At 33.2% G+C, this 25,380-nt stretch overlaps 4 protein-coding genes across 4 annotated transcripts; 3 read left to right on the top strand and 1 right to left on the bottom strand.

The window, feature by feature from the left end:
* The first annotated feature begins 2,491 nt into the window (after positions 1-2,491).
* On the top strand, positions 2,492-5,347 carry LOC108981199 (60S ribosomal protein L23). The gene is made up of 4 exons (XM_018952297.2): positions 2,492-2,601; positions 3,541-3,825; positions 4,810-4,851; positions 5,053-5,347. Exons 1-4 carry the CDS (start codon positions 2,589-2,591, stop codon positions 5,133-5,135), a joined length of 423 nt encoding a protein of 140 aa, XP_018807842.1. The 5' UTR covers positions 2,492-2,588; the 3' UTR covers positions 5,136-5,347.
* Positions 5,348-6,670: 1,323 nt separating this feature from the next.
* Positions 6,671-11,514, top strand: LOC108981206 (eukaryotic translation initiation factor-like). Its single transcript, XM_018952308.2, has 5 exons — positions 6,671-6,982; positions 9,748-9,916; positions 10,049-10,174; positions 11,055-11,120; positions 11,211-11,514. The coding sequence occupies exons 1-5, from the start codon at positions 6,783-6,785 to the stop codon at positions 11,256-11,258; spliced, it is 609 nt and encodes a 202-aa protein (XP_018807853.1). The 5' UTR covers positions 6,671-6,782; the 3' UTR covers positions 11,259-11,514.
* A 503-nt stretch (positions 11,515-12,017) lies between these two features.
* LOC108981215 (protein PROTON GRADIENT REGULATION 5, chloroplastic-like) lies at positions 12,018-13,223 on the bottom strand. Its single transcript, XM_018952320.2, has 2 exons — positions 12,704-13,223; positions 12,018-12,522 (listed from the first exon to the last, which is right to left on the bottom strand). Exons 1-2 carry the CDS (start codon positions 12,980-12,982, stop codon positions 12,418-12,420), a joined length of 384 nt encoding a protein of 127 aa, XP_018807865.1. The 5' UTR covers positions 12,983-13,223; the 3' UTR covers positions 12,018-12,417.
* A 2,747-nt stretch (positions 13,224-15,970) lies between these two features.
* Positions 15,971-16,837, top strand: LOC108980595. The gene has a single exon (XM_018951571.1). The coding sequence runs from the start codon at positions 15,971-15,973 to the stop codon at positions 16,835-16,837; it is 867 nt and encodes a 288-aa protein (XP_018807116.1).
* The last annotated feature ends 8,543 nt before the right edge of the window (positions 16,838-25,380 follow it).

Genomic DNA, 25,380 nt, shown 5'->3' on the forward strand with positions numbered 1-25,380 from the left:
TTATTTTTCCATTCACAGTGTTTGAAACTTTGACGGATGGAATTGACCATTTCTGCTCTCCTCAAACATGAACAGTCATCTTGGTGGGCTTAAATTCTTCTTTTTTCGGCTTTTCAGTCATGTGAATCTGTGATACTGGTCCCAGGGGAAGACTCGTTCAAATAAAAGGATTGGCAAGAAATTTTCCTTTTTTCACGAACTTCAATTTCAAGAATAAAAGTTTAAAATGTATCTCATTATTATCCAATCAATATAATAGAAAAAAATATATTTGTAATACAACTGTCGTGTAATGATTTTAAAAAAATTGAATAAAAAAGTTAATTTTTTAATAATAATTTTTTTTTTTAAAAACGATTATGCGATATTTATGCACTTCACGATTATACGTATGTATAATCAAACTTAAATTTTTTGAACAATCGGTATTTTAATGTAGGACCAAAATAACGGTTCAAGATTCCTTGAAGCAATTGAAGATTTGAATACAATGCATAGGAAGTAGTTGACTAATCCTGGCAACTTAATGATGAAATAGTGGTGAACTTTATTATAAGATAAATATTTAGCCATGAATAAATTTTATAAAAGTAAATTTATAAATTAATGTGACTTAATGTGGTACGTCAGATTGTAAATTTATTTATATTATAAAATAAATCTAATATATCACATGAAGTTATGTCAATTTGTGAATTTATTTTGATGAGATACTAAGATGATTTCAGATGATTTAAGTTAATTTATAAATAATAGTATTTTATAGATTCTATTGAGATTTGTTTAAATATAGATAAATTGAAATATGTGTTTAAATGTATAAAATATGTTGAGATATTTTATGTTTAATTTTTTTATATGCAGTTAAAAAAATAATAGATCTTCTCAATAATTGGTTTAAGATGGATGGAAATGAGTTTCTGTTCCGAACATATACAGTCTGCTAGTGAGTTTCCCTCTCTGTAAGAGTGCCAAAACTCAAAAGAGAGATGGAAGCATTGCCCAAACATAGTTCCATATCTTAAAAGGAGGTTGATTAGAGTTTTTTATAACCACTTTGACAGCTAGGAGGGAGTCCGTTTCAATTAATAATTCCGCAATATTAAGCGGATGAGTGGCTCTACATGGGGATCCCGACAGTGCAATTTTTGTTTTATATGTATTTTTTTTAACACGTTTAAATATTTAAAAATAAAATTCACATCATTAAAACATATTTCCTTAATCACTAAATATAAAAAAAAAAACATAAATAGACATCTAACAGCTTGCGTTTCTGGAATGTCTGTCGATGCTCATAACTTTAATCTACCAACTAAGCGAACTATAAAGAACTTCAGATCTTGACTTATACAACGGACATCTTGATGTTAACTTATAAACTGACGTAATTTAATATAAAATATTAATCTATTTTACATTGTCAAAAAATTTACTATTTAACATTTCATGTCAAGTCAGGTTAATTTAAAATTCAATTTTACAAAATAGTGACTATCTTTCTAGATTATTAGAGTATTAGTAGTGGATTCAATAAAGTTTGGTCAAAATTTAGTTAGAGAATTCACTTTTATAAATTTAATTATCACTTTTCAACAATACTAAATAACAAACTCTCTAAATCTATCACTATTTTATTAAAATATTGATTTTGAAATTTTCATTTATTTTAATTTTAATTGTAATTTGAATATTTATTTGTTGTTAATAAAGTATACATTAATTTTTTAATGTTGATATTATATTTTAAAATAAAAAATTAGCATCAACTAATAATAATATTGTAGAACTATAACTTTAAGCACTCCAGTAAGATGATGCCACGTCATTGAAATGATGACTGATGGAGACTGGCTGACTTCTGTGGTTGAATTTGAGATTTGGGTACTTTATGCTTTTGAGGCGAAGATGATTTTCTGAAATTGTGATCTCGCGAGACACGAATAGCACACGGGAGAGGAAATTTTTTATGTCAAAATAATATTTGACCAGCAACTTAGACTCAACAAATTTGACTAGTAAAAATGATCAAAGCTAAAAGTACTATAACTTTGTTAAATTCATCACAATGAATTTTTATACAATCTACTTAAATTTTGACTAAAATATAATTTTGTTAAATTTATTACTAGTGCTCTTAATCGATCAAAATAATGGCCCATGATTAGAAAAAAAAAAAGATCAAAATAATGGCCCATTGTAAGAATCGGAGGCCCTGAGCCCAGTATTTAGTACAAATTCCGGTAGCCCACATCCCACTCATCGATACTGTCGCAAAGATCAAAGGGCGTTTTGGAATTTAAAAATGAGTAATTCTATATACAACCGTGAAGTGCGTAACCGCCGCGTAATCGCTTTGAAAAAGAGTGGGGTCCACTATTAAAAAATTAATTTTTTTTCATGTGGGTCCCATATTTTATTCATTTTTTTCAAAGCGATTACGCGACGGTTACGCAATTCACGGTTGTAAGTATATTTTCTCTTTAAGAATTAACACTTGTGACCTTACAAAAGCCCTAGACAGCCACCTATATAAACGAGCCCAAAAACCCTAATCTCCTTCTCAGTCTTCTCTTCAGCGGGCAAAAATGTCGAAGCGAGGTGAGTACGCCGCTGCGCTCTGCTTCTTTTCTTATATCAATTACATTTCCATTTGTTTCTCTGATTGATTGCCGAGAAAGCTTCATGGATAGGATGAGGGGGGGGATCCATTTTTTCTGCTGTTTTTTTTTTTTTTTTCATGGACCAATAAAATGATAGCATGCAATTTAAGTATTTGCATTTTTATTGATTCTTCGTGCTTTTTTTGGCCAATAAACTTCGGCACTTTAGAGTCCGGCTTTCCTTTTATTTTCCTTGGCGATCCTGGGTACCGAACAAGGGGTAACGGCAATATTATCTGTATGTTGACTAACCATGTGAGAAGTTAAAGATCCCATTCTTTCTTGAGGAGGCCTAATAAAACTAATTCAAGCCAAAATTTTAATGTTGCCTTTGTCATTTCATTTTCTCCAATTTCTCTCGGCGGCCAAATGGATTCTAGTTGAAACTGTTTGTCTTTTTTGGATAATGTTGTGGATGATTTGGATCACGAGTTTTGTGGGATCTATTTGGTTTCGGAGAAACTGTAGGACCTTTTTTTTTCCTTTAATCTCCTGTCTTCCATACAAGGGTAACTCAAGCTACGCACACGAATTGAGTTTACAGCATATCTCAAGCCCGAGCTTTGACTAGCAGATAAATTTTATGTTACCTTGTTATTTAATTTTTTTAGCTTTCTAGGCAGCGAAACAGATGCTTATTGAAATTTTTAATCTTGCTGGATATGGTAGCGGATGCTTTGGAACATGGCGTGTGGGATCTGTTTGGCTGCAGAAAAACTGTTGAAAAAAGGAAATGAAGTAGGCCGACTATAGGATTTTCATACTAATTTGTCACAATAAAATGGAAAAGCATTTAAAAATTAAAGTGGGGATTTTCCTCTGTTATGAATTCAAATAGAATAGCACATAATGAATTGTCGGTGCATTTCTGGTTTAGGACGTGGAGGATCAGCAGGTAACAAGTTCAGGATGTCACTGGGTCTACCAGTGGCTGCAACAGTGAACTGTGCCGATAACACCGGGGCAAAAAACTTGTATATTATCTCGGTGAAGGGAATCAAGGGTCGCCTGAACCGGTTGCCATCTGCTTGCGTTGGAGACATGGTGATGGCCACTGTGAAGAAAGGGAAGCCTGATCTCAGGAAGAAGGTTCTGCCTGCAGTTATTGTGAGGCAGCGTAAGCCATGGCGCCGAAAGGATGGGGTCTTCATGTATTTTGAAGGTAATTACTTTTGTTTTAGTTAGATTGTCGTTCTTGTAATGTGGCCGTACTCTTGTTAATCATTTTGCTGTTTCTACTAATAGCTATGACTTATTCTTGGTTCAGTGCATATTTGGCTGCATGATAACTGGTTTATGAATGGTTTGCTTCCTGACCAACCACATTTTTTAGCCCATTCCTAAGCATTGTTTGATGCTGTCTCTATTAACTTGCTGCAATATCATAATGAGTGCTAAAACCTAAGACCAGAGTGAAATTTCTGACGTTAAATATAAGAAAACAGATTAAATATATTGTATTTGTGTATTTTTTTGTTAGATCCGTGCAAAATGTATTTTGTAATCTTGCCAGACATTAGTCAGGTATCTTCCTTAATATACCACGGTAGATACAGTTACGAGTCTGGAAAATTTATTGTGTCCATCGTTGCAGATCTTGCTGAACTTTTTGTGCATGCATCTGCTCCATTTGGGCCCGACATATAACTATAAGGCTTTGAGTTACAGCTTATTTACTATTCTAGTGCTCATTATGCATCAAGCCAAGCATCAATTGAGCTAGTCTTGGCTCAAAACCCTCCATGCATGTGTGAGTTAAATTATTCTCTTCCATATCCTGGTCCCATGGTAGTAAACTTTTACCTTTTACATTCAAAATCTTTATCCCATAGTAGTAAACTTTGATCACTTAAATTCAAAGTGTTGGTGACAAGGCATATGGCACAACATCCTTGAAAGGTCAAAGTTTACTACCATGAGATCAAGTAGTAAAACTTCGACCACTTGCATAAAACTTCCAATAAGGATGCCTGTGCCAACTTTCCATTAAGGATGTTATGCCATTTGCCTTGCCACCAACACTTTGAATGTTAACAGGCCATTCTACCTGTTTTGAATTGGTTTTTCTTATGCTCAGATGGTACCGGTCTTTTGTTGTTCTTATTACAATACAGTTTTTTCATCGAGATACTATTTTCTTTGGCAGATAATGCTGGTGTGATTGTGAATCCAAAGGGAGAAATGAAAGGTATGGCTTTATCTCACTAACTGGCGATCATGTATTTGTTGAATGTCCATGGGATGGTTTATTTTTCTGGGTCAGGTTGGGTGGGTGAATGCTAGTCGTTCATGTCAAATGTGTTCAGTAATGTCTCATACATGGTTACTTCCTTTTTAATTTTGAGCTTAGTTTTAACTTGGTCCGACTGATTTTTGTTTTATATTTTAGGGTCTGCAATTACCGGTCCTATTGGGAAGGAATGTGCTGATCTATGGCCGAGGATTGCAAGTGCAGCTAATGCCATCGTTTAAGAGAGTTTATGTTATCTTTGTTTCTCCTTCCGAAATTTTAATCTCAATATTTTTATAGAAGCAGAGAGCTTTCCTAGATTGACTGGATTTTGTTATGAGGATATTTTGAGAATGGTGAAAACCTCATGGAGTCTATGTTTGGATTATGATATTATTTCCAGTATTAGTTTGCCGAAATTTAACGCTGTGGTAAGGTGAGAGCATATTTCTTATGCTTATTGTGCCCATTTCTTTAATTATTCCAACCCCATCCTCATAAAACTAGATATGTGCTCCTTGTACGCTGAAAAAGAAAACTTGATGTCTCATTCTCATCCCTTGCGAGGACATACACAGTCGCCCACTTCAGCCTTGTTGCAATCCTGTAAGCAGCTCTCCCAAACCTTGTACGAGTATTTCACAACAGCAAGCATTTTAAACATGAGATTAAAGATGAAAACGGTTCAATTGAATGTGATAATAACCATTCGAAGATGTCCAATTCAACTCTCGATTCCCCAACAAATGTACCAGCATATTTTTTAGGAGAAATGCTTCATATATAAATTAAGGATGGTACCAGCATATTTTCTTTTCAATATGTTTTTTAATATTCTTAATCGTTAAGAAAGAAATTACACAACTCCATTAATAGTCATTTTCTAAAAAAAAAAAATCAAAATACTCGAGTGGTAATTTTTAGGGGTTACACTAGTTATTTTCCATAAACTAATATCACAAAAGTAATCTCACTATGTCATTTTTTGTAAATTATAAGTTTTATTTTTATGAGATTTTTTATAGATAAATATTATTCAAATAATAATAAGAATCCCTAATACTATTGAAATACAATAATAATAAATATAAAAGTAAATTTTAAATTCTACAAAATTCTTAAAGTTTTTAGAAGTTGAAGAATTAAAATGTTAATATATATTACAAAAAATAAAATAAAAAGGCAGAAACACTCTTGGAGGTCGTGGTGGTGGATGCCTCATGAAGGCATTTTTTGGTTATATAATATTTCGAAAATCTTGGAAAATCAAATTAAAAACTATTTTATTATTTCTGATTTCTATTCTAATGATATGAATGGCATATGTATTATTCTTCATGTTACACATTGTCGATAAAATATAATAAAAATATAAAGATATATGAAAGAATTTAATTAATATATCTTTTTTAAATATAAAGATAAAAATACAAAAAATGAGAAATCAAAATGATTTTACAAAAGAAAAACTTTAGAGACTGATTATAAAATTTTTAAAAAAATCTACACATTATCGTTACACCACGTAACTATTTTGATTTTTTATCATTTTATCTTTTTTTTTTAATAATTATGTGATGTAAGAACGATGAATATAATAATTCAATTAGTTTAATAAAAATAAAAATAAAAAATAAAAAATAAAAATATAAATATGTACTATGTGTAATGTATGACTGTGTAGCACAACTTTACAATTAATCGTAAAGTTTTCATACCGAATTTGGCCCATCTTGCCTAAGAATATAATATAAGGCTCAAGCACGCTATCCCAGGAACCCAATGGGTATAGAGACCTAAAATCAAGTCAAGTCCAACAAACGCGTAAGGAGTGTGTGAGAGATTTGGTTAGAGGCGGAGCGAGAGATAAAAAAAATAGGAGAGGATAAATGGCGACCGAGTCCGACTTAGCGATGGAGGCACAGACGGAGGCTGTGACGTCGGAGGAGACAGTGATGAAACAGCCGCACAGGTTGGAGAGGAAGTGGACGTTCTGGTTCGACAACCAATCCAAGCCCAAGCAAGGCGCTGCCTGGGGCACCTCTCTACGCAAACTCTACACCTTCGACACCGTCGAAGAGTTCTGGTGGTAGACATTCCAACTTCAACCTCTGTCTCTCTCTGTCTCTCTGTCTCTCTGTCTTGCTTGCATATGCCTTGATAAAACTTTGATCTTAATCTCCATATCGTGATTTATTATTGATTTGAGCTAATTCTCTTCGTTTTTTCCCGCTTGCTTGCTGAGAAAATTGGGTTGGAAAATTGGGTAAAAATGATCAAATGTTGAGTATTGTGATATGGGTTGATACGGTTTACATGGACTTGAAAATATTTTGCCTCGAACAACCAAATAGGTTTTTTTTTTTTTTTTCCTTGGAAAGCCAAATACTTAAAATAGGTGTAGTTTACTGGAGGCTTTTCAATTTGTCATTTGTCATTCAATGGAATTTATTCTTTTTTCAAAGTATTTATTTTCCCTCACATTTCTCTATAATCGTATGGATGGTTTCTTGCTTCCTTTATGTGTACGTATGCATGTACACAGATAATAATCAAATCAAGAATCCTGATTTGATTTCATAATCATCAAATCAACTGATTTGGTTTTGATAATGATCAAATTAAGAGATTTGATTTTCATTATGACGAATATATTGAACTATGTAGTTTGTCTATACATAGGGACCAATACTTTTTATCAAACACAATTAAGAATAGAAAAGATGTAGCCCTCAAAATTTCTGCTCTCATTATCGCTCCCTCGTTTTCTTCTTTCAGTTTCTATTTTGTTATGTATTTTCTATCATGGAATTAGAGCTCTTGGCTAATGCCAGATTTGATCCTATGGATTATTTCTTTTAATTTTCTTTCGCTAGCTTTACCTCTCAAATTCTTCATTGCCGTTAAAATATGTTTTGTCTAAAATCAATGCATTTAAAGTATCTTTATTAGCTGTGTCTTTTACTTTTTGAGTTTTGGTTTGTTGTGAGTATTGTTTGAAGCACCATACCATCCATTTTTTGGATTTTTGATTTTGGTCCGGCCATATGTAGCCCATTGTTGTCTCAATCTTTCAACCTATTGTTAGCCATTTGTTGGCTTTGGCTGGCTGTTGTCAACCCATTGTTGGCCATAACTCCAGATTTGATATTCTAGATACCATTCACTTCATCACCAATGTCACTTTCATAATCTCATCAGCGAACAATCAGTGGATATAAGGGTTACACTCAAATTTCTAACTCAAGATTTCAAAATTCTCCACCTTGAGTTTGAGGGAGATGTTGGAGATAATACTTAATAAAAAATTGATTTGATTATTATCCTGATATATTGAAGATAATATTAAATAAAGAATTTGATTTGATTTTATAATGATCAAATCAATTGAATTGATTTTTATAATTATCAAATCAATATCTTTGATTTTTATTATGATGAAAATATTTATCTTATTTTCTCTATGTAATTTGCGTATTAATAGGGATTAATGCTTTGTATTCAATTACACATGAAAATAGCAAAGATGTAGCCATCAAAGTCTCTCTCTCTTTCTTTTTCATCTTCTTTTCTATTATATTATATATATTTTCTATCATGATAGAAAATATAAAATAAAATAGAAACTGAAAGAAGAAAATGAGTGGAAGAGAATGAGTTTGAATACAAAGTATTGATCCATATGTATAGGGAAATTTCATAGAGATGAGATAAGGTAAATATCTTCATCATAATGAAAATCAAATCTCTAGATTTAATTATAAGAACCAAATTAATTGATGTAATATTATTTTCAACATCCTCTCAAACTCAAGGTGGAGAATTTTGAAATCTTTAGTTTGAAATTTGAGTGCTGCTTTCATATCCGTTGATTGATCGCTGATAAGATTATGAAAATGACGTTGGTGATGAAGTGACTTGTATCTGGAACATCAAATCTAGAGTTGTGGTCAATAATTGGTTGCTAATGGGCCAAAGTCAACAAAGGGCTAATACCAAAAGATTGATCCGACAATGGGCTACATATGACCTTGGTCAACTACAGGACCAAAATAAAAAGCCAAAAATGGGTCTGGAGCATTAAACAATCCTCACAACATACTAAAACCCAATGATAAGGGCTCATAGATAATAAAGATACTTCAAAAGCATGAACTTGAGACGAAACATGGTTGAACGTCAATGAAAATTTTGTGAGAGGTAAAAGCGGAAGAACTTTAAGGAAATAGTCTTTAGGATCAAGCCTAGCATTAGCCAATGGCTCTGATATCATGATAGAAAATATAATATAATGGAGAAGAAAGGAGAGAGAGACTTTGAGGACTACATCTTTCCTATTCTCAAGTGTAATTGAATACAAAGCATTGGTTCCTATTTATAGGGAAATTACATCGAGATGAGTTAAGATAAATATCTTCAACATAAAAAAAATCAAATATCTTGATTTAATAATTAGAAAAATCAAATCAGTTGATTTAATAATTATAAAATCAAATCAGGATAATAATCAAATCAAATTCTTAATTTGATATCATATATTTTTTTTTATATGTAATATCATCTTCAATATATCAGAATAATAATCAAATCAATTATTGATTTGATATTATCTCAAACATATATGTATATAGTATCATATTTATTGAACTCTTACTTATTAGAAAAAAAATTTCTTGAACACTCAATAAAATTTCCCGTTCCCATGTTATTTAGTTTCTTGATTTTTTTTTTTTCGTAGAAAGGAATTGATCAATATAATTTTTCTCCAAAAATAATTTTCCTATTTCTTGAACAAGTTAAAAGTTAAATACCTGATTCTCTTCTTTCAAGTTAAAGCTTCATCACTTTCTGCAGTTTGTATGATCAGATATTCAAGCCCAGCAAGTTCCCTGCAAATGCAGATTTTCACTTGTTCAAAGCCGGGACTGAACCTAAATGGGAAGATCCCGAGTGTGCTAATGGAGGAAAGTGGTCCATTCCTGCCAATAAAAAGGCTAACCTTGATAGCATGTGGCTAGAAACTGTAATTATCTCCCTCTTCCAGTCATTTTCCTTTCGAAAGCTTAATTTGGAATTCATGGGTAACGGGTCATGCTAGTATAGAAATTATGGGAATCATGGTAATTTATGGAGTTTTATTAATCTTATTGGATAGTTGATGGCCTTGATTGGAGAGCAATTTGATGATGCTGATGAGATCTGTGGTGTGGTTGCTAGTGTGCGCCAGAGGCAGGACAAACTTGCGTTATGGACCAAGACAGCAGCAAATGAAGCTGCCCAGGTCTAGTTTCCTTCATATATATTGATTCCAAGAGTCGTTTTTCTATTGTTTTAGTTCTAGGAGGTCATTCCCTTCTCAATTAAATAGATGACCCATGAAGGGAACTTGTTTGATTCTTATCTGTCTTTGTTTTGGGGTGGGGTGGGGTGGGGTTGATTGTGAGTCTGCATGTTTAAGGAACACCTTGGCACATATGAAGCTTGTTTATTATTATTTTTCCTCTGAGCTGAAAGAGAGATTCATTCGGCAGATTTATGGTAGTTACTAGTTCTATCTCTCTCTCTCTCTCTGTGAAGTTTCATTTTGCTGCCTTGTGTAAACTTGTGAGAGATTTGACGTGCATGACATGTTTCATTCATTTGTGAGTTTTATTTGCTGGCTTCTGATGATAATAGATTTGTAGTATTTCGTACTCTGTATCAACACTTCAGAGTAGTACAGTCTTTATCCTGGCTCCTGCTTTCTGCTTATGTTTAGTTTTTTCTGTTCTGGTTAAAATGTCTTTGTTTTACATGTTTAATTTTACTGAAAAAATATAGTATGTATTTCATATAATCATGTTTAAAAAAATATTTGTATGGGGCTTAAGAAGCAGAACCATGTAATTATTAACTCTTTCTTGAAGGATGGTTTCAGCCTTAAGATCTCCATTTGTTTCTTGTGGGTAGCAGGACAGTTCCTTTCTATCTCCCTGTAAATTGAGAATGAGTATTCTATATAACATACTGGTTGCCTTACCCGTGCAAGACTAGATGGACACTGCACCTTCTTAAGAGTTTTACCTTACCCGTGCAAAACTGAAGCGAACTTCACTTCGCTTCAGTTTTCTCCTTAATTGCTCTATTCTTGAACCATAAAAAAGAATGTTTATTTTATGTAGATGAGCATTGGGAGGAAGTGGAGGGAGGTCGTTGACGTCACTGATAAAATGACTTACAGCTTCCATGTAAGTTCTGTGCAGTGTTATCAAATTGTTAGCATGGATGCCTATTTATATTTAATCTATTGGTATCTCTGACTGGTTTGGTTGTTGCAGGATGATTCTAAAAGGGAGAGATCAGCCAAAGCTCGATACAATCTGTGATTGTGCAATTAATTTGCTGTGCGATTTTCTTCTCTCAGTTGTGGGAGTGATGAAGAAGACCAATGAAATTGCTTTGATGTTATTTTTGTTAGGATTGTTGGTATATATTTCCTAAAGTGAGCTGTGTTTGAGGGTCGTATATACGATATGGTTTTTCATATATTGCTCCATGTGATTGCTATATTCACTACTGGCTGTTTTGTCATGCTAGGACTCAACTTGCGAACGATAATAGAAATTGCGTTTTGCTCTCTTCCTCCTATGATTTAAAAAAAAAGAAAAGGAAAACTAAGAGAAAAGTTGACAATTCCTTTCTAGATTTGATGTTGATCAGCATTTTTTATGCATAGATGTCTTTGCTGCTTATGTTATGATATGGGAAGAAAAGATAAACTCTGGTATGACTAATATTAAGATCCATGACGCTTAATCCCAGAAGTGTGGGAAATGGAGAGATTCTCTTTATTGATGGATTAATAGTCTGTCAAGGTTCTCCTAATACTTCCGATCTTGCCAATTTCACAAAGTCGTTAAATTCTAAATCATAGTTCAACCAAATCTTTCAAAACATCCCATACAATGTCTCGTTTTCAAAGAGGAGCGCGGTATTTCAATCTTATTTTCCATACAGCAAATGGCATAACTGGCAGAGAGGGGTTGGCTGGCGGCTAACTCACAACCCATGTCCCTGCAGTGTCAAGCCTATGGATCTCACAGACTGGTTGGTATGACAAACTGTTTGATGGCTGAATTATGGACTTCAAAAGATGCAATTGCATTAGTCTTATCGATGGGAATCTGTAGTACAGAGTTTATGCTTCACCCAAAGCTTACGATATTGCACATTCTTCTAGTTCATAGATACAAAAAAAGGCCTAAAATGTATGCTGAATGTATACGGTATCGATTCTACTTGTTTCATTTACTATAGACCTAAGCCCTAAAAATGTGATTATATCAGGTCTGATCCAATTAATGGTCAGTCTGCTCTTGGGGGTTAACCCTCCCACATTACTGCCTTTATGGGACATTTTTATTCCGACAATCAAAGAAATAATATTACTGCTAACTGAAAAGTGGAATATTTGACGTAGTAATACATGCCAAATCTAAGCAACTATGATCTTAAACCATTCTTTTTGACTGAACAAAATGCATCTCATGCAAGGAATCCTAGTCGTTCTCCATTCTTCTTGGCCAGTCGGATCAGGCCTTGTCTTTGCTTTGCATCTGCTCCAATTGACTTGCAGAATTCAGTAATCACCTGAAATCGTGTTTTGAAAATTAAGTCTAAGCAATAATAATGATATTGGGCGTAGCAATAATCCAGCTGCGTTGCAGGAAGTCCATATAATCAGGAATAAAAAGAAAGAAAGAGAATACTACAAAACATCAATGGCAGAAACTGTAAACAGCTCCCTAAATATGTGGAAGAGTGATGATACCTGCGAGTGCAAAGCAATTGCCTTTCCTCTAAGCTGATTGAATCGCTTCTTGCCGATGATATTACGAGTCACAACAACAATCGGCGCAAAGAGACCCTTTCCTTCATTGACGTTTTTCATCATGGGCCGCGCTCTCACCGGTTTCCCAACTCGAACATGGTTTGGTACTGACTTGGCTAGCATAGCATAATCGTCCCCAGCCATTGAAGTTCTCCAGCTTCCATGGAAGGAGGAACACAAACTTCCCTTCAACCCAGTTGCAGATATCGAAGTAGCCATCGGAACACACAAACACCAGCAGCAGATTCCCAAAGGTTATCTCAAAGAGAATTGGAGGCAGGCTCTTTTTCCCCTTGCTGGTTAGAACTACGAACCTGTGATAGATGTTTTAGATGGGTTTTTATTTGCTTGTGGAGGGAATGTTGTTACGGTGTAATTTTGAGAGCCTTTGCTTTTTTATTGGATGGCAAGTGAAAGAGAGTCCAAGAAGCATTAGCAGCCACACATACTGGTGGCTTGGAATCTAGTTTTGAACACTACTGTGACTTGTGTTACTTATAGTTCTCTCTTTGGGCCCCGCCCCCCATCTGCCACCCTTTTACAAGCCGTTCAAAATCAATTAGGAAGCATTTCGATGCTTAAATATTCAGCAAGAAAGAGTAGAACATTTTTTTTTTTTTTTTGAAAATATTGGACGATGCAAAATGGGGGACGAATTCAATATTTCTACCTTGACTGTTGCAATGAGTTAGGTAGCCATTCCAAAGATTCATTTCACATTTCACATTTCACATTCCTAGTTCCTACCACTTGCATGTGAAGAACATGCTTGTGAGCTGCCATCAACGGAGTCTGCAATGTGCCAATGAAGAAAGTACTAGCTTTCAACCTTTGATGAGTGTGACATTGGAAGGTTCTGAGAATAGCTAGTTTCGATTTTGTTTCTGTTTGGTCGCGTAGAAAAAATGCTTGTCTCATAAGCATGTTCCTCCCCGAGTTTTTATTTTGGCCTTGGGATTAAGAATCAGAGGAAAAATATTTTTTATTTTTTGAAAAGTTATGTTTTTTTGGGAACTTGTTGGCCTAGGAGTTTATTACAATTTTTGGGGACCAAAGTATTTTTTTTGGGAACTAATAAAACCTAGTTTAAAGAGTGATACAAGAAAGGGAAATGATAGATAGTTCACATGACACATGAGAAGCCTTTGAATTAATGTTTAAATTGACTTATTAAGGAGTGGTATACAATTATGATTTTAAAACCATGTGAAAATGCATTGTGAAGACTCGAACCAGGCAAGGCAATCGAGGCGGCCTCGTTTAGGGAGAGGGCGACTGACAGTGGGGATTGGGAGGGAGAGGCTCTCCCGCTTACTATGAGGGAAAAATCTATTCTTCAGCTTTTGATTTTAACACACCATCCACACTTGCCACGCTGACACGTTGGAAAAGACCAAAAAATTTACATTTTGAGAAATGAAAAATTGTCTGAAAGGCTACTCCCATTCCCCATTCCTGTAACTGCTTCCCCTCGTTATGTTTTGGAGGAGAAGCATATGGGTTTGGAGTAGGCGAATATGGATTTTTAGTAGAAGCATAGGGGTTTGGGGGGAAAGCGTAGGGGTTTGGAGCAGAAGAATTTGGAGGTAGCATTCTGAAATGAAGAGAGGTAAGGAATCATTGGCTCATATGGATTTGAATGGATAGGGAGTGCTGGAAGCGTATATGGGAGTAGAGACCCGAAAAATGGAGTTAGCAGAGATCTATAATAAGCCTAAAAATAAAAATAAAATTACTTTAATATTAACAGTAACGTGGAAAAATTAAAAAAAAATTATACTTTTCTCACATTTGTAGAATTTTGTCATTTGACCTTTCACTTAAAGATGTTTTCGATGGGTGGTTTAAATGTTGTTTATTTTGTCTTTTGCCCGTAATGCTTTTTGGCCAAGGAATTGCAACAAGCGATTTTTTTAAGATACTGATATGTACATTGAACTTAACAAATGAAATTAAACGAAGCATAAATGCAATGCAAAAAATTTGAAACTAGGGAACCCGAAGTTTTTGCTGTCCTCACAAGATAATAAAACCATAACAAAAATCTCATTTTGTGGAAAAGAAAGAAATCAAACATGACCACAGACAAAAATAAATGCCTTCAATTCAAACACAAACAAGAACTGCTATATCTATAAAAGAATTATATAAAATAATCTCATAAATTAACGTGACTTCATCTGATCTATTAGATCTATTTTATAATAAAAATAACTTTACAATCTGATTAACCACATAAAACAATATCAGTTTGTGAGATTGCTTTTGTGTAATTTTTTTGTGATTAAAGTATTTTCCACATATAAATGCATAAAAATGTATCTAACAATCAGATAAATGCATAAAAATTTTATTACATACACAAACAATTTAAAAATACAAATAGATAAAAAACTTTGCAAAACCTTCAAAATGCAAATATAAAAAATTTTGAAATACAAAGTAGATGAAATGCACAGCTTCGGTTGAACTGCTTCAGCTTTACTTCACATTTGTGGGAAAGGAAATGCATGGCTTCGATTTCAACACAGAAGGAAGGAAGGAAACTTTTGTCACATACTTAATGAACACTTGCCATATTTACAAGTGATTGGAAGAAAAATCTAATTTGGAGCCAAACTCCGTCTGATTTATTCTTCTCCCTCTTTCTTGGGAAAAATAATTTTGTTTAGAAAAATAATTAATGTTTTCGTATTTTTAAATTTTTTCCAAGTTTTAAATGAGAATTTATTTTTGTTGGTTGACTCTACCGCTATCGCTCTCAGTTCCAGGAGTTGAGAGCTACCGTTAGTTATATTATTTTTTTTTTTTATATGTATTTTTTAATATTTTTAAATAATTTTTTAAAATATAAAAAATTATAATATTATTAAAAAATACTTTTTTAATTATTAAGTAAAAAAACATAAAATAAAAAATGACAGCGATAACTCTAAATAAGTGGTAATAGTAGCCTTTTTCTTTTGTGTTTTACATTTTAACGTTTTTCTTTTGTTTTCTTTAATTTTGGGTTTCGTTTTTCTTAACCAAAATAAGAATTGGAAACAGAAAAAAAAGGTCAAACAGCCACTCTCCTGATCGATCGTCAGCTCCTCATCGGGTAACAAAGAAATTGCAATGGTGTATTCGATTGCCTCGTTGCTTGTAAGAGAAAGAAAGGAAAAACCGGAGGAAAAATAAACGAGAAAAACAGTAGCACATACACAAATGGCATCACTGGCAACCCATTTCTCGGCCTTTCTCCTCCTCTTCCCCGTAGGCCTCCGCCGCCTCCACTTCTCCTCCTCTCTCTACCTCAAAAACCCATCTCTCTACCGCTCCAAAACGTGGTATTTCTCCGAACCCAGATGGAAAAACCTCGATTTCTACACCCTCATCATCGCCCTCCCCATTGCCTCCTTCTCCGAAATCTTCATCTTCTTGACCTTCTCCGGTCACCCCACCTACCGATTCTCATTTTTCCAGCAATCAGTGACACTTTTTCTCTTCTGGGCATTGATCGTTCTCGTCATCCTTCGTGAATCCACAGACCCTTTGCTTATAAATGAAGGTTTTGTATTCTTATTCGCTGGAATTTCGTTTCTTGTCGAATATTCAGTGATCGGGAAGGGAATTACGGGTGTCTCTGGCGCTGTGTATGATTTGTTAGGTGCGTTGACGATCCTTTGCGCAGGTTCTTCCTTGTATTTATCGGTCAACCCTTCGGCGTTCTTCGCCGAGTTTTTGTTATCATCAGGATTGGTTTTCAAGGGTACTTGGGTGTTACAGACCGGCTTGTCTTTGTACACCGATGTATTTGGTTTAAAAGGGTGCAAAAAAATGTCCGTATTGTCGGCTCAGGGGAATGCTGATGTGCAATGTGATCTTCAGGAGGATAGGTTAAGGGGTGTTGCTCTGATGAATTTGCTATTTACTGGGCATGCAATCCTGGTCTTGGCTGTTAGCATTGTGTTGTTTGGGTTGCTATCGAGTAACCGGACTTTGAGGTGTGGCGAGGCAAGCGGGCCGTTGCTAATGGAGCTCGAGTCCGAGACAATGTCGAAGCGTGCACATCCCGAGCTTGAGATGGACTGAGATATATGGTCTTTTTTGCTTTTTTTAGGTGCAAAAGAATTGGTCTAAGGGGGGGATTAGGGCCTGTTCATTCTCTACAGGTAGGCATTGTTCAATCTTCTGTTTACTTATTATTGGCACATAGAATTTTCTTGTCTTGTCCATTTCTCACGAAAAGGCAATCGATATTTACCATACATAGCAGTTATAGTTTTGAATAATGTTAGTTGCAATACGATTGTTGCAGACTCATTGAGTTGCATTGAGTTTTTCAGTATGTGCATATTCATGATGACGGGTCATGTACATACAATTGAAGGAAGGTTCAGGACAAGAACGACATAGGTTGCCTAAAGGCTGGAACTATTGTTCGGCACCAAACCTGACTTTATGCTTAAACCCTGATTGTTATTAAATTTGTCTTGTGAACCTGATGAAAATCGTATGGTGTGAGTGTGTTGCCAGTATCGATATCCACATCCACTAGAATGTCTGCCTTTTTGTTTCCAAGAGCTTCTTGCTTTTGTGTGACACTAAAAAAGGGCCATGCTTGTCCAATTTCATATATATGGTGCTGGATGCAATGGCCTTTGCCTATAGAGCACGAGAACAGAGCTGTCCAAGGGTTTTTTTTTTTGTGAATAAATCTGATCCTTTGTCTTTTTAAAAATTATATATTAAAAAAAAAATTATATAAGTTTCCATCAAATATTTTTTTCCCTTTTTTGCTACAAACATCTTTTAGAATATCATGAGAAATTGGTATGGATTTTCATTTTCATTTCCACTTCTCACTATTTCTCATTTTACTTCTCCATTAACTTAATGTAATGTTGTCTTGAGATTATAGGAAGATCATTTTCATTCTTTTGGTAATTTGTGTAGAGAAGCGCATGGATGAACGTAACTGTCAATTATAAAGCCAAATTTACATTCTTTCTTGTCCTGCTAATTATATGTTACGGAAACATTCTGGAAACAAACTGAAATTATGACTCGTGTTGCAATTTGGGAGTCGGACTTGAGAGCAAAGACATGATTTGAAGTAAATTTTGGTCGCACTAGATTCAGTTGATTTTAGATCGTGCAATGCTTCCTTTTTTGTTTTTTGATAAGTAATTGTGCAATGCTTCCTGTAGGCTATATATACTGTTAAGTCTAAAATTGTGTTAGTATATTCAGTGGGTAAAGCACTAGTAGATGTTAAGTTTAAGTCAAAACCTATTGAGTTATGTCACCCAAAGATTGAAGACATATTTCTCATTCTCTTGAAGACAATGATAAGGGGAAGTTTGGAATGAGACATGAAATTCTCAAAACTTTCAAAATTTCTCATAATTTCATTCCCAAACATCACTCAAACACAAAGCACTTCAATTTCAAATTTCCAACTTTTTCATCTAATCATTATTCAAGCACAAAAACTAATACAACTTTTACAAATTTCAAAACAAAACACAAAACTCAATACAACTTTTACAAACTTCAAAACAAAAATAATATTAAAAAATAATATTCAAACATTTTTTTAACTTTATAATATTTTTATTCAACTTTTTCTCATTTCTTTCCCAAAACCCAATAAAACATCTTAACTCGAACCATTTCACAACTATTCACAGAATTTTGAGATACTGCAATTGTCCAAACGAGCCCTAAGACTAGCGTATTAATTTCAATCATTTAGGATTGTAAGTGAGGTTGGGAACAAGAAAATTAACCTTAGGAGGTTAAGATGGACGACTACCCATAACCTAGAATTCTGTCACAAAACATTTATTTCGTTTGAGAACTTCGTATTACCGCCTGCACTGCAGATATCTGTGCAATAACCTTTACAGCATCAGGCACAATAAAACACGTATAAATTACAATTATTCCAGTCTTAGCTTAAGCACTCAGTCTTAACTTAAGCATTTTGCTAATTCTTCCGATATTAATTTGTTTGTGAATAACCATTCACTTGCAGAAAGGAAAATTATTCCAGTCTTAGCTTAAGCATTCAGTCTTAGCTTAAGCATTTTGCTAATTCTTCCAATATTAATTTGTTACTGAATAACCATTCACTTGCAGAAAGGAAATGATTTATTTTAAGTAGGCTTCAAATACTTGAAGATCGTATAGGTTTTTAAACAGAAGTATGTATCTCGTTCTAGCTTCTTCCTGCTAACATGCTTGTGAATGTATCATTGTTTCTTGTATTTTACAAGGAGATTATGTCGGTTTGCTTCTAGTAGATCAGTATTTTTGGACGCTAAGAATTGTCTACCCAATCCTGAAATAGCAAGATTGGCATGATAAGCAAGCAAATAATCATACGATATTTTCTTGGAGCTTTAAATTTTTCTACTTGATGCATATGGAGGTGTGTGCTCTTTCTTGTTTTGTCTTAGATTTTGTTTTATGATGTATTCCCTCAATTCAGATATACTAGCCAGTTTATTTATCTTCTAACCAGTTTATTTATCTTCTAATTATTTTAAGCTCATCTGAATATTTTATAACCCACCTCATCATATCCCCTCTGTTAACCTGTCCAAATGCTACTATATACCTTTTTGTGAAAATATCTTCTAGTTTGACTAGTAGTGTCTAGTAGCATGGCATTTTGTCTTTGTGCTCTGCATGTTTGCTAAGATAATTAATAAGTGGGAAACAAAGCCACAGAAAATGCATATTAGAGTAAGCTGGTATCCGTCTTTTGCTGATTCAACAATGTCCACATCATCAGAACTAGTTCCCTATACCATGTCAAGAGTGTAATGGAAAGCCCATCTGATAGCAGGGCACCTTTAGACAGAAAATGGGGTGGATATTGACAAGTAGGTATGGTGTGGATCTGGAGCTGAAGACGGTTAAATATTATTTGTCAGAACTTCAAAAGCCCATTTACTTGCCAGCTGACAACACTAACGAAAATAACACAATTTTTTCACTGCAAAACATGCCTCTTCTCCCACTTAAATCGGTTTCTGAAAATCACAATTCAAATCCTAACTCTTGCTCTGCAGCTCTAGGATGTAGTTTGTATTACTGGCTTCACACATCACGAGATGGTCCTGTTAAACCTCAATACTCGAGTGATCTGCGGAGTAGAAAAGTCTCGACTTCTGAAATTGGATTCATGATGAAATACCATGTCCTTGTTAAGATGTATAATAAAATTGTTTAGCGATTTCTGCACACTGTAGCACAGGTTCTAATTAAGCTCACCAATCAACATGAAGTTTGGCAATTAGAATTACCAGGTTTGATGCCACGTGATGATGATTCCAATGTAGCATTTCGTGGCTACAATGAGTAATTTTTTTGTTTGTTTCATTGATGTGCCACACCGTCTCTCCTTTCATAGCATAGAGTTCTGTGGTTTGCCAGTAGACTAGGAAATATTGATATGGCTTACCACTCACTGCAACTCCTATAGATTAGCTCAAATGGAAATGACTTTGGGCTTGATCCCTTAGGTTTAAGGTTCAGACTCTTGGGTGGTAAACTTCAAACAATTGTTAGAAGTTATGTCCCATTAGTGAAAAGCCGAAAGCCGATGATTTATTTGATCACTGTAAATGTGGGTGCAGTATACAGGTCTGAGATTTATTCAGGCTAAGTAAAAGACATGCTTCTTTATGTGATCATCGAGTAACGTTACATATAGTCGTGGAGTTCGTAAGCGCTATATAATTATCTTAAAAAAAAATAAAGTCTACTATTAAAAAATTAGTTTTTTTTATATGTATTCCGTATTTACTCATTTTTTTCAAAGAAATTACATAGCGTTTACGTAGTCCATGATTACAAATATAATTTCTCTTGTAAGAATATGTAGGCTGTAGTCATCAACTATTATGATAATGGAAGCATACAGTTTCTTCCCACCTCCTACCAATAAATTAATGGAGGATATTCCATTTCTTGTCCACATGGAAAGCACATCTTTCTGTCTGCCAGATTTCCCCTGCAATCATAATTTCCTACAGCTCCCACGTTTAGAAGGGCAATTTTCTATCATAATGAGTGATATTTTTTTTAAGATCGGTTATTTCCGGTGTCACCTTTTCCTAGTGAAGATCTGAACTTGAATTATGCTTCCTAAACTTGCTGGTGATTTGATTGTGAATGGCATTTTCGTGGTGAGTGAAATTATTATCGACCCAAGGTCAAAGAAGTTGGTGACTTGATGACAGGGAACTTTTCAATTCTTCCGTGTTTCAGCAGTAATATATTGTTCTATGAAGCTAAGGTCCAAAATATGAAAGAAAGAGGTATTTACACGACTCTACCACCCAGTCAATATGGAAGAATGTCATGTCCAGTTATTGACTTTACGTAACCCTCTCCCAATGATTTAAAGCAATAAATTAGGTTGAATAATCAAGGCTAAAGGTATTCATAGCGGCTGTTATTTAGCAGTAATATTTATTTCAGAATAATTGTATCTCAGATATCAGCTTGATGCAGCAGCCTATCTGAGTTCTCTGTTTATCTTAGATATTAATCATGAGGAGGGGGGGATGGATTTCTGCACGTTATTTCAATGCAGAGGAAACTCAGTATCAAAATTAGTAAACATGTACGGTTGAGCAACAGTACTGATCTAGAAAATTCTCAAGTTCTTATCCGAATTTGAAAATCACAAGTGATAGAAAAATAGACAGAAAATGAGTTGTACAATATTTATTTATCTCTTTTTTGGTGTGTTTGATTGTTAAAATCAACTCAATTCATTTCAAATTAATCATCTATTTTTTCAATTTTTTATAAAAAAAGTTAAATCCATCTCAACATATTTTATACATTAAAATACATATATTAATTTATTTACATTAAAATACATCTTAATAAAATCTATAAAATATTACTATTTATAGATCAACTTAGATCATCTGAGATCACTATAATATCTAAACGCATTTTAAATCTTAAAAGTTGGATGCAAAATTGAGGGTTTCATCCAACTAGTCCACTTTACTGAGAAGTGAGGGCCATAGAAGGCACCAAGAGCTCCACTAACCAACACCTTTTTCAGCCTCTTTCGGCTGGAAAACAGACAATTGGGCTAATCTTTAGTAGCCTTCAGTGCCTGGAGACGCTCTGCTCTTTCAAAAAATTCCATAATCAGAAATGCCCGACTCTTTCTCTCTCTCCAGAAATGGGTGAAAGTGGAAGTAAACTGAAAGATATTTTTTGGGGTTCTTGAACATTGATCAGTAGAATGTAAGTTCAATGTTGCAATCACGTTTTAGCAACATTTGAATTGAAGCAAGTAGTTAGCTAGTTTCATCTTATTTTTGGATCACTGTATAGAGACCAATATTTTCAGGAACATGCATTGATTCGGAGTTGATTTGCAGAACGTGACATTTTTTTTTTGTCTACTTCATATTTTGTTTCATCATGAAATATGAACATCATCGCTGGAACGAAAATAACCACTCAAAGACAACGAGACATTTCGTACGTGTCATCTTCGTACTTTTTGTCCAGAATGATTTCCGAACACGTTCCAATCTTTCATTTGGAAACGTCTTTGTTGAAGTCCGCAAAAGGACACTTTTTTTTTTTAAAGTAATGATATTATTGACTGTCGTGCACTCTTTTTTTTTTTTTTTTTAATTCGGGTGAGGTTGAATTTCAAACCATTTTAATTCATTAATTTTAATATAAAATATAATAAATAATTTAATTTTTTTAATTTTAAAATAATAATAATAATATTAAAAACTAATATTCTAACAATATTTTATCATCTTAATTCAACTCAACTTATTTCAACATCTAAATACATCCAAATGAGTGAATATAAATTTTGTATAAAAAAATTAATTTTTTTTTAAAGAGAAATATACTATATTTATATAATTCATAATTACTTTTCATTTGGATTCGAAGAAGAGTTGAGATGAATTGTGAATAATAGTAAAATGAATTACAAATAATAGTAAAATTTGTAAGTTAAAATTGATGAATATTAATAAATAATAATAAGATGAGTTGAGATGAATTGTGAATTTAAACCGGATATAATCATGCGAAGATCCCGACAATCTCTTGGGAAAAGCAATTCGGGGTTTGAATGAGCGTGACTCTCCTTGTGAAGTTTGCCTTTTTTCCAACAAGAGGAAAGAGGAGGGAAGAAGTTAATTGATTCCTATGCTGCATTTTAGAATGCACCTAACCAATAAAACAAGCTGGGAATTGGTCCACAAGCAAGCTAAGTAGGTCCTTCACCACAAAGACCTAAAAATGTAATCCCTTATCTCGGATTGTCTATTATCTCTATGATCTAGGGTTAATTTAGGTACTAGAGAATACTCTATTATTATTTATTATTTTATTATTTATTACTATTCACTATTATTTAATATTTTATCATTATTTTTTATATTATTATTTATAAAATATCTAAGATCAATACCTTACTATTTAAACACAATCTAAATACGCTGACCAGACATAGACAACGTACAAGTAACGTAGTACTCATAAAAAGATAGAATATTATTTGTGCGTTAAGGCCTAGGATTGTTGTTCAATATTGGAGCGTCCGAGTGCTGAGGTTGTTCCCACGATTGAATTTAATTAGAATTTGGAAACTGGGACTTAGATTTCTGAATTATAATAATAAAAAAAGAGCTTAGTTTTGTTGGAATTGAAGAACAAACATAAATATCAGGTTGACCAATGCAAAAGAATGAATAAATAATAAGATTTATAAAATAATTAGTAACGTGGCAAATACATTGCTTCAGCTCTTAAATATCTTATATATATGATAGGTCATACTAGGTTCGTAATTCTTGTCTATTTTTTTTTATTGAATTAAAAAATATTATTTTTCCCACATTCTTACTAACGTTTAAAATAAGTTCACAATATCTCAAACTATTTTATTGTTCTAAGAGATAATTCAAAACCATTTTTCAAAGCAATAAAATAACACGATATTAAATATTTGATAAAAGAAAAAAAAATAAAAATTAAAAAAAATGTAGTGTATAAAAATTGTATAGATTTTTTGTATTATATATAGATAGATGCATGTGATATCTGGTTACATATATACCTGATCATGAAAAGCAGCACTGTAGAATATTATAATATAACTTAAACTACTAAAGACTTAAGGGTGAGTTTGGATATTCAGTAATATGAGATAAGATGTTTTGTTGAAAGTTAAATAAAATATTGTTATAATATAATTTTAAAATATAATTTTTATTTTAAAAATTAAAAAAATTGAATTATTTATTATATTTTTATATGAAAATTTAAAAAAATCATAATTATGAGATGAGATGAGATAAAAATATTTTATACATCCAAACTCGGCCTTAATTTTAAATACAACTAAAGATTTAGGAGGCGTTTGGATTTACAACTCATCTCAGCTCATCTCAACTCATCTCATTACTATTCAGCAATTTTAACTCACAAATTTCATTACTATTCACAATTCATCTTATTACTATTCACAATCCATCTCAACTCATCTTCAAATCCAAACATCTCCTTAAGAACCCACCAGCAATAAGCTTGCATACAACGTTAATGGTGATATTAGAAACGTACGTACAAACTGATCAGAAATCATTCTCCAACAATAAGTGGCCTTTAATGTTTTTAGTCAATTATATATACGGAGGGCTTTCTTCGGACAGGTTTGGAGGATTATATAAGAATTTTGTATTTTATTTTAAAGTTTAAAATATTATATTTTTATATTATTATTATTTTAAAATTTAAAAAATATGTATTAAGATTTGAAAAAGTTGAATTATTTATTATATTTTATATAAAGATTTAAAAAAAATATAATGATGAGATAAGATGAGATGAAATAAAAATTTTATATTTTATCTTGTACTCCAAACCTGCCATTCATGTGCATTTATTATCATATTACTATCACATAGACTTGCCTGTAGAGAATAAAATATCCCAAGTCAAACCAGGCAGCTTACAATTAACGTTGTCCATAGATTTATTTATTTTTAAAATTTTTCTCTCGCTTTCTGTAAAGAGAAAAGGTTAATTTATCTGTGTTTGATAATTTACTCATAACCTATTAGTTTAATTAATAACCCTCGTCCTCATTTTCTTGATGATAGCCACTAGGGCTTGTTTAGATTTAAAACTTATTTCATCTTATTTTATCTTTATAATTTTTTTAAATTCTCATATAAAATATATTATACCTCAATTTCAATACCAACAAATTTTTCACGAGTTACTCTATCAATTCGAGCTCTGTCTCCACACGGTTTGTTGAGTATACCAAGTAAATAATTTAGAGTAACACTCAAATGCCCACAATCTAGACGTCTTTTATGGAGATGACTAGTTTTGAGAGAGCGGTTCATTTTAGGAGAGATATTTTTTAGAGGTACCATTTGATCATTTCCATCCGCAACCGACAATTGAACCGTAATGGCCGGCCATTAAAATTCATGAAGTGGTTGTTACTTAAATTTAAGTACTACACCAGGTCGTAAAGTCATGCATTACTGCCTCTTGATGAAGATGAAGGGGTTGCCCACTATGAGAACACCTTTATTCAAGTATGA

Source organism: Juglans regia, chromosome 12 (assembly GCF_001411555.2).
Source record: "Juglans regia cultivar Chandler chromosome 12, Walnut 2.0, whole genome shotgun sequence".
NCBI classification, from domain to species: domain Eukaryota; kingdom Viridiplantae; phylum Streptophyta; class Magnoliopsida; order Fagales; family Juglandaceae; genus Juglans; species Juglans regia.

Coding starts and splice junctions, on each gene's coding strand:
- LOC108981199 (XM_018952297.2), top strand. Junction 3,826..4,809: donor GGTCTTCATGTATTTTGAAG/GTAATTACTTTT, acceptor TTTCTTTGGCAG/ATAATGCTGGTGTGATTGTG. Junction 4,852..5,052: donor TCCAAAGGGAGAAATGAAAG/GTATGGCTTTAT, acceptor TTTATATTTTAG/GGTCTGCAATTACCGGTCCT.
- LOC108980595 (XM_018951571.1), top strand. CDS start 15,971: ATGGCATCACTGGCAACCCATTTCTCGGCCTTTCTCCTCCTCTTCCCC.
- LOC108981206 (XM_018952308.2), top strand. CDS start 6,783: ATGGCGACCGAGTCCGACTTAGCGATGGAGGCACAGACGGAGGCTGTG. Junction 6,983..9,747: donor ACCGTCGAAGAGTTCTGGTG/GTAGACATTCCA, acceptor CACTTTCTGCAG/TTTGTATGATCAGATATTCA. Junction 10,175..11,054: donor CAGCAAATGAAGCTGCCCAG/GTCTAGTTTCCT, acceptor TATTTTATGTAG/ATGAGCATTGGGAGGAAGTG.
- LOC108981215 (XM_018952320.2), bottom strand. CDS start 12,982: ATGGCTACTTCGATATCTGCAACTGGGTTGAAGGGAAGTTTGTGTTCC. Junction 12,523..12,703: donor CAATTGCTTTGCACTCGCAG/GTATCATCACTC, acceptor ACACGATTTCAG/GTGATTACTGAATTCTGCAA.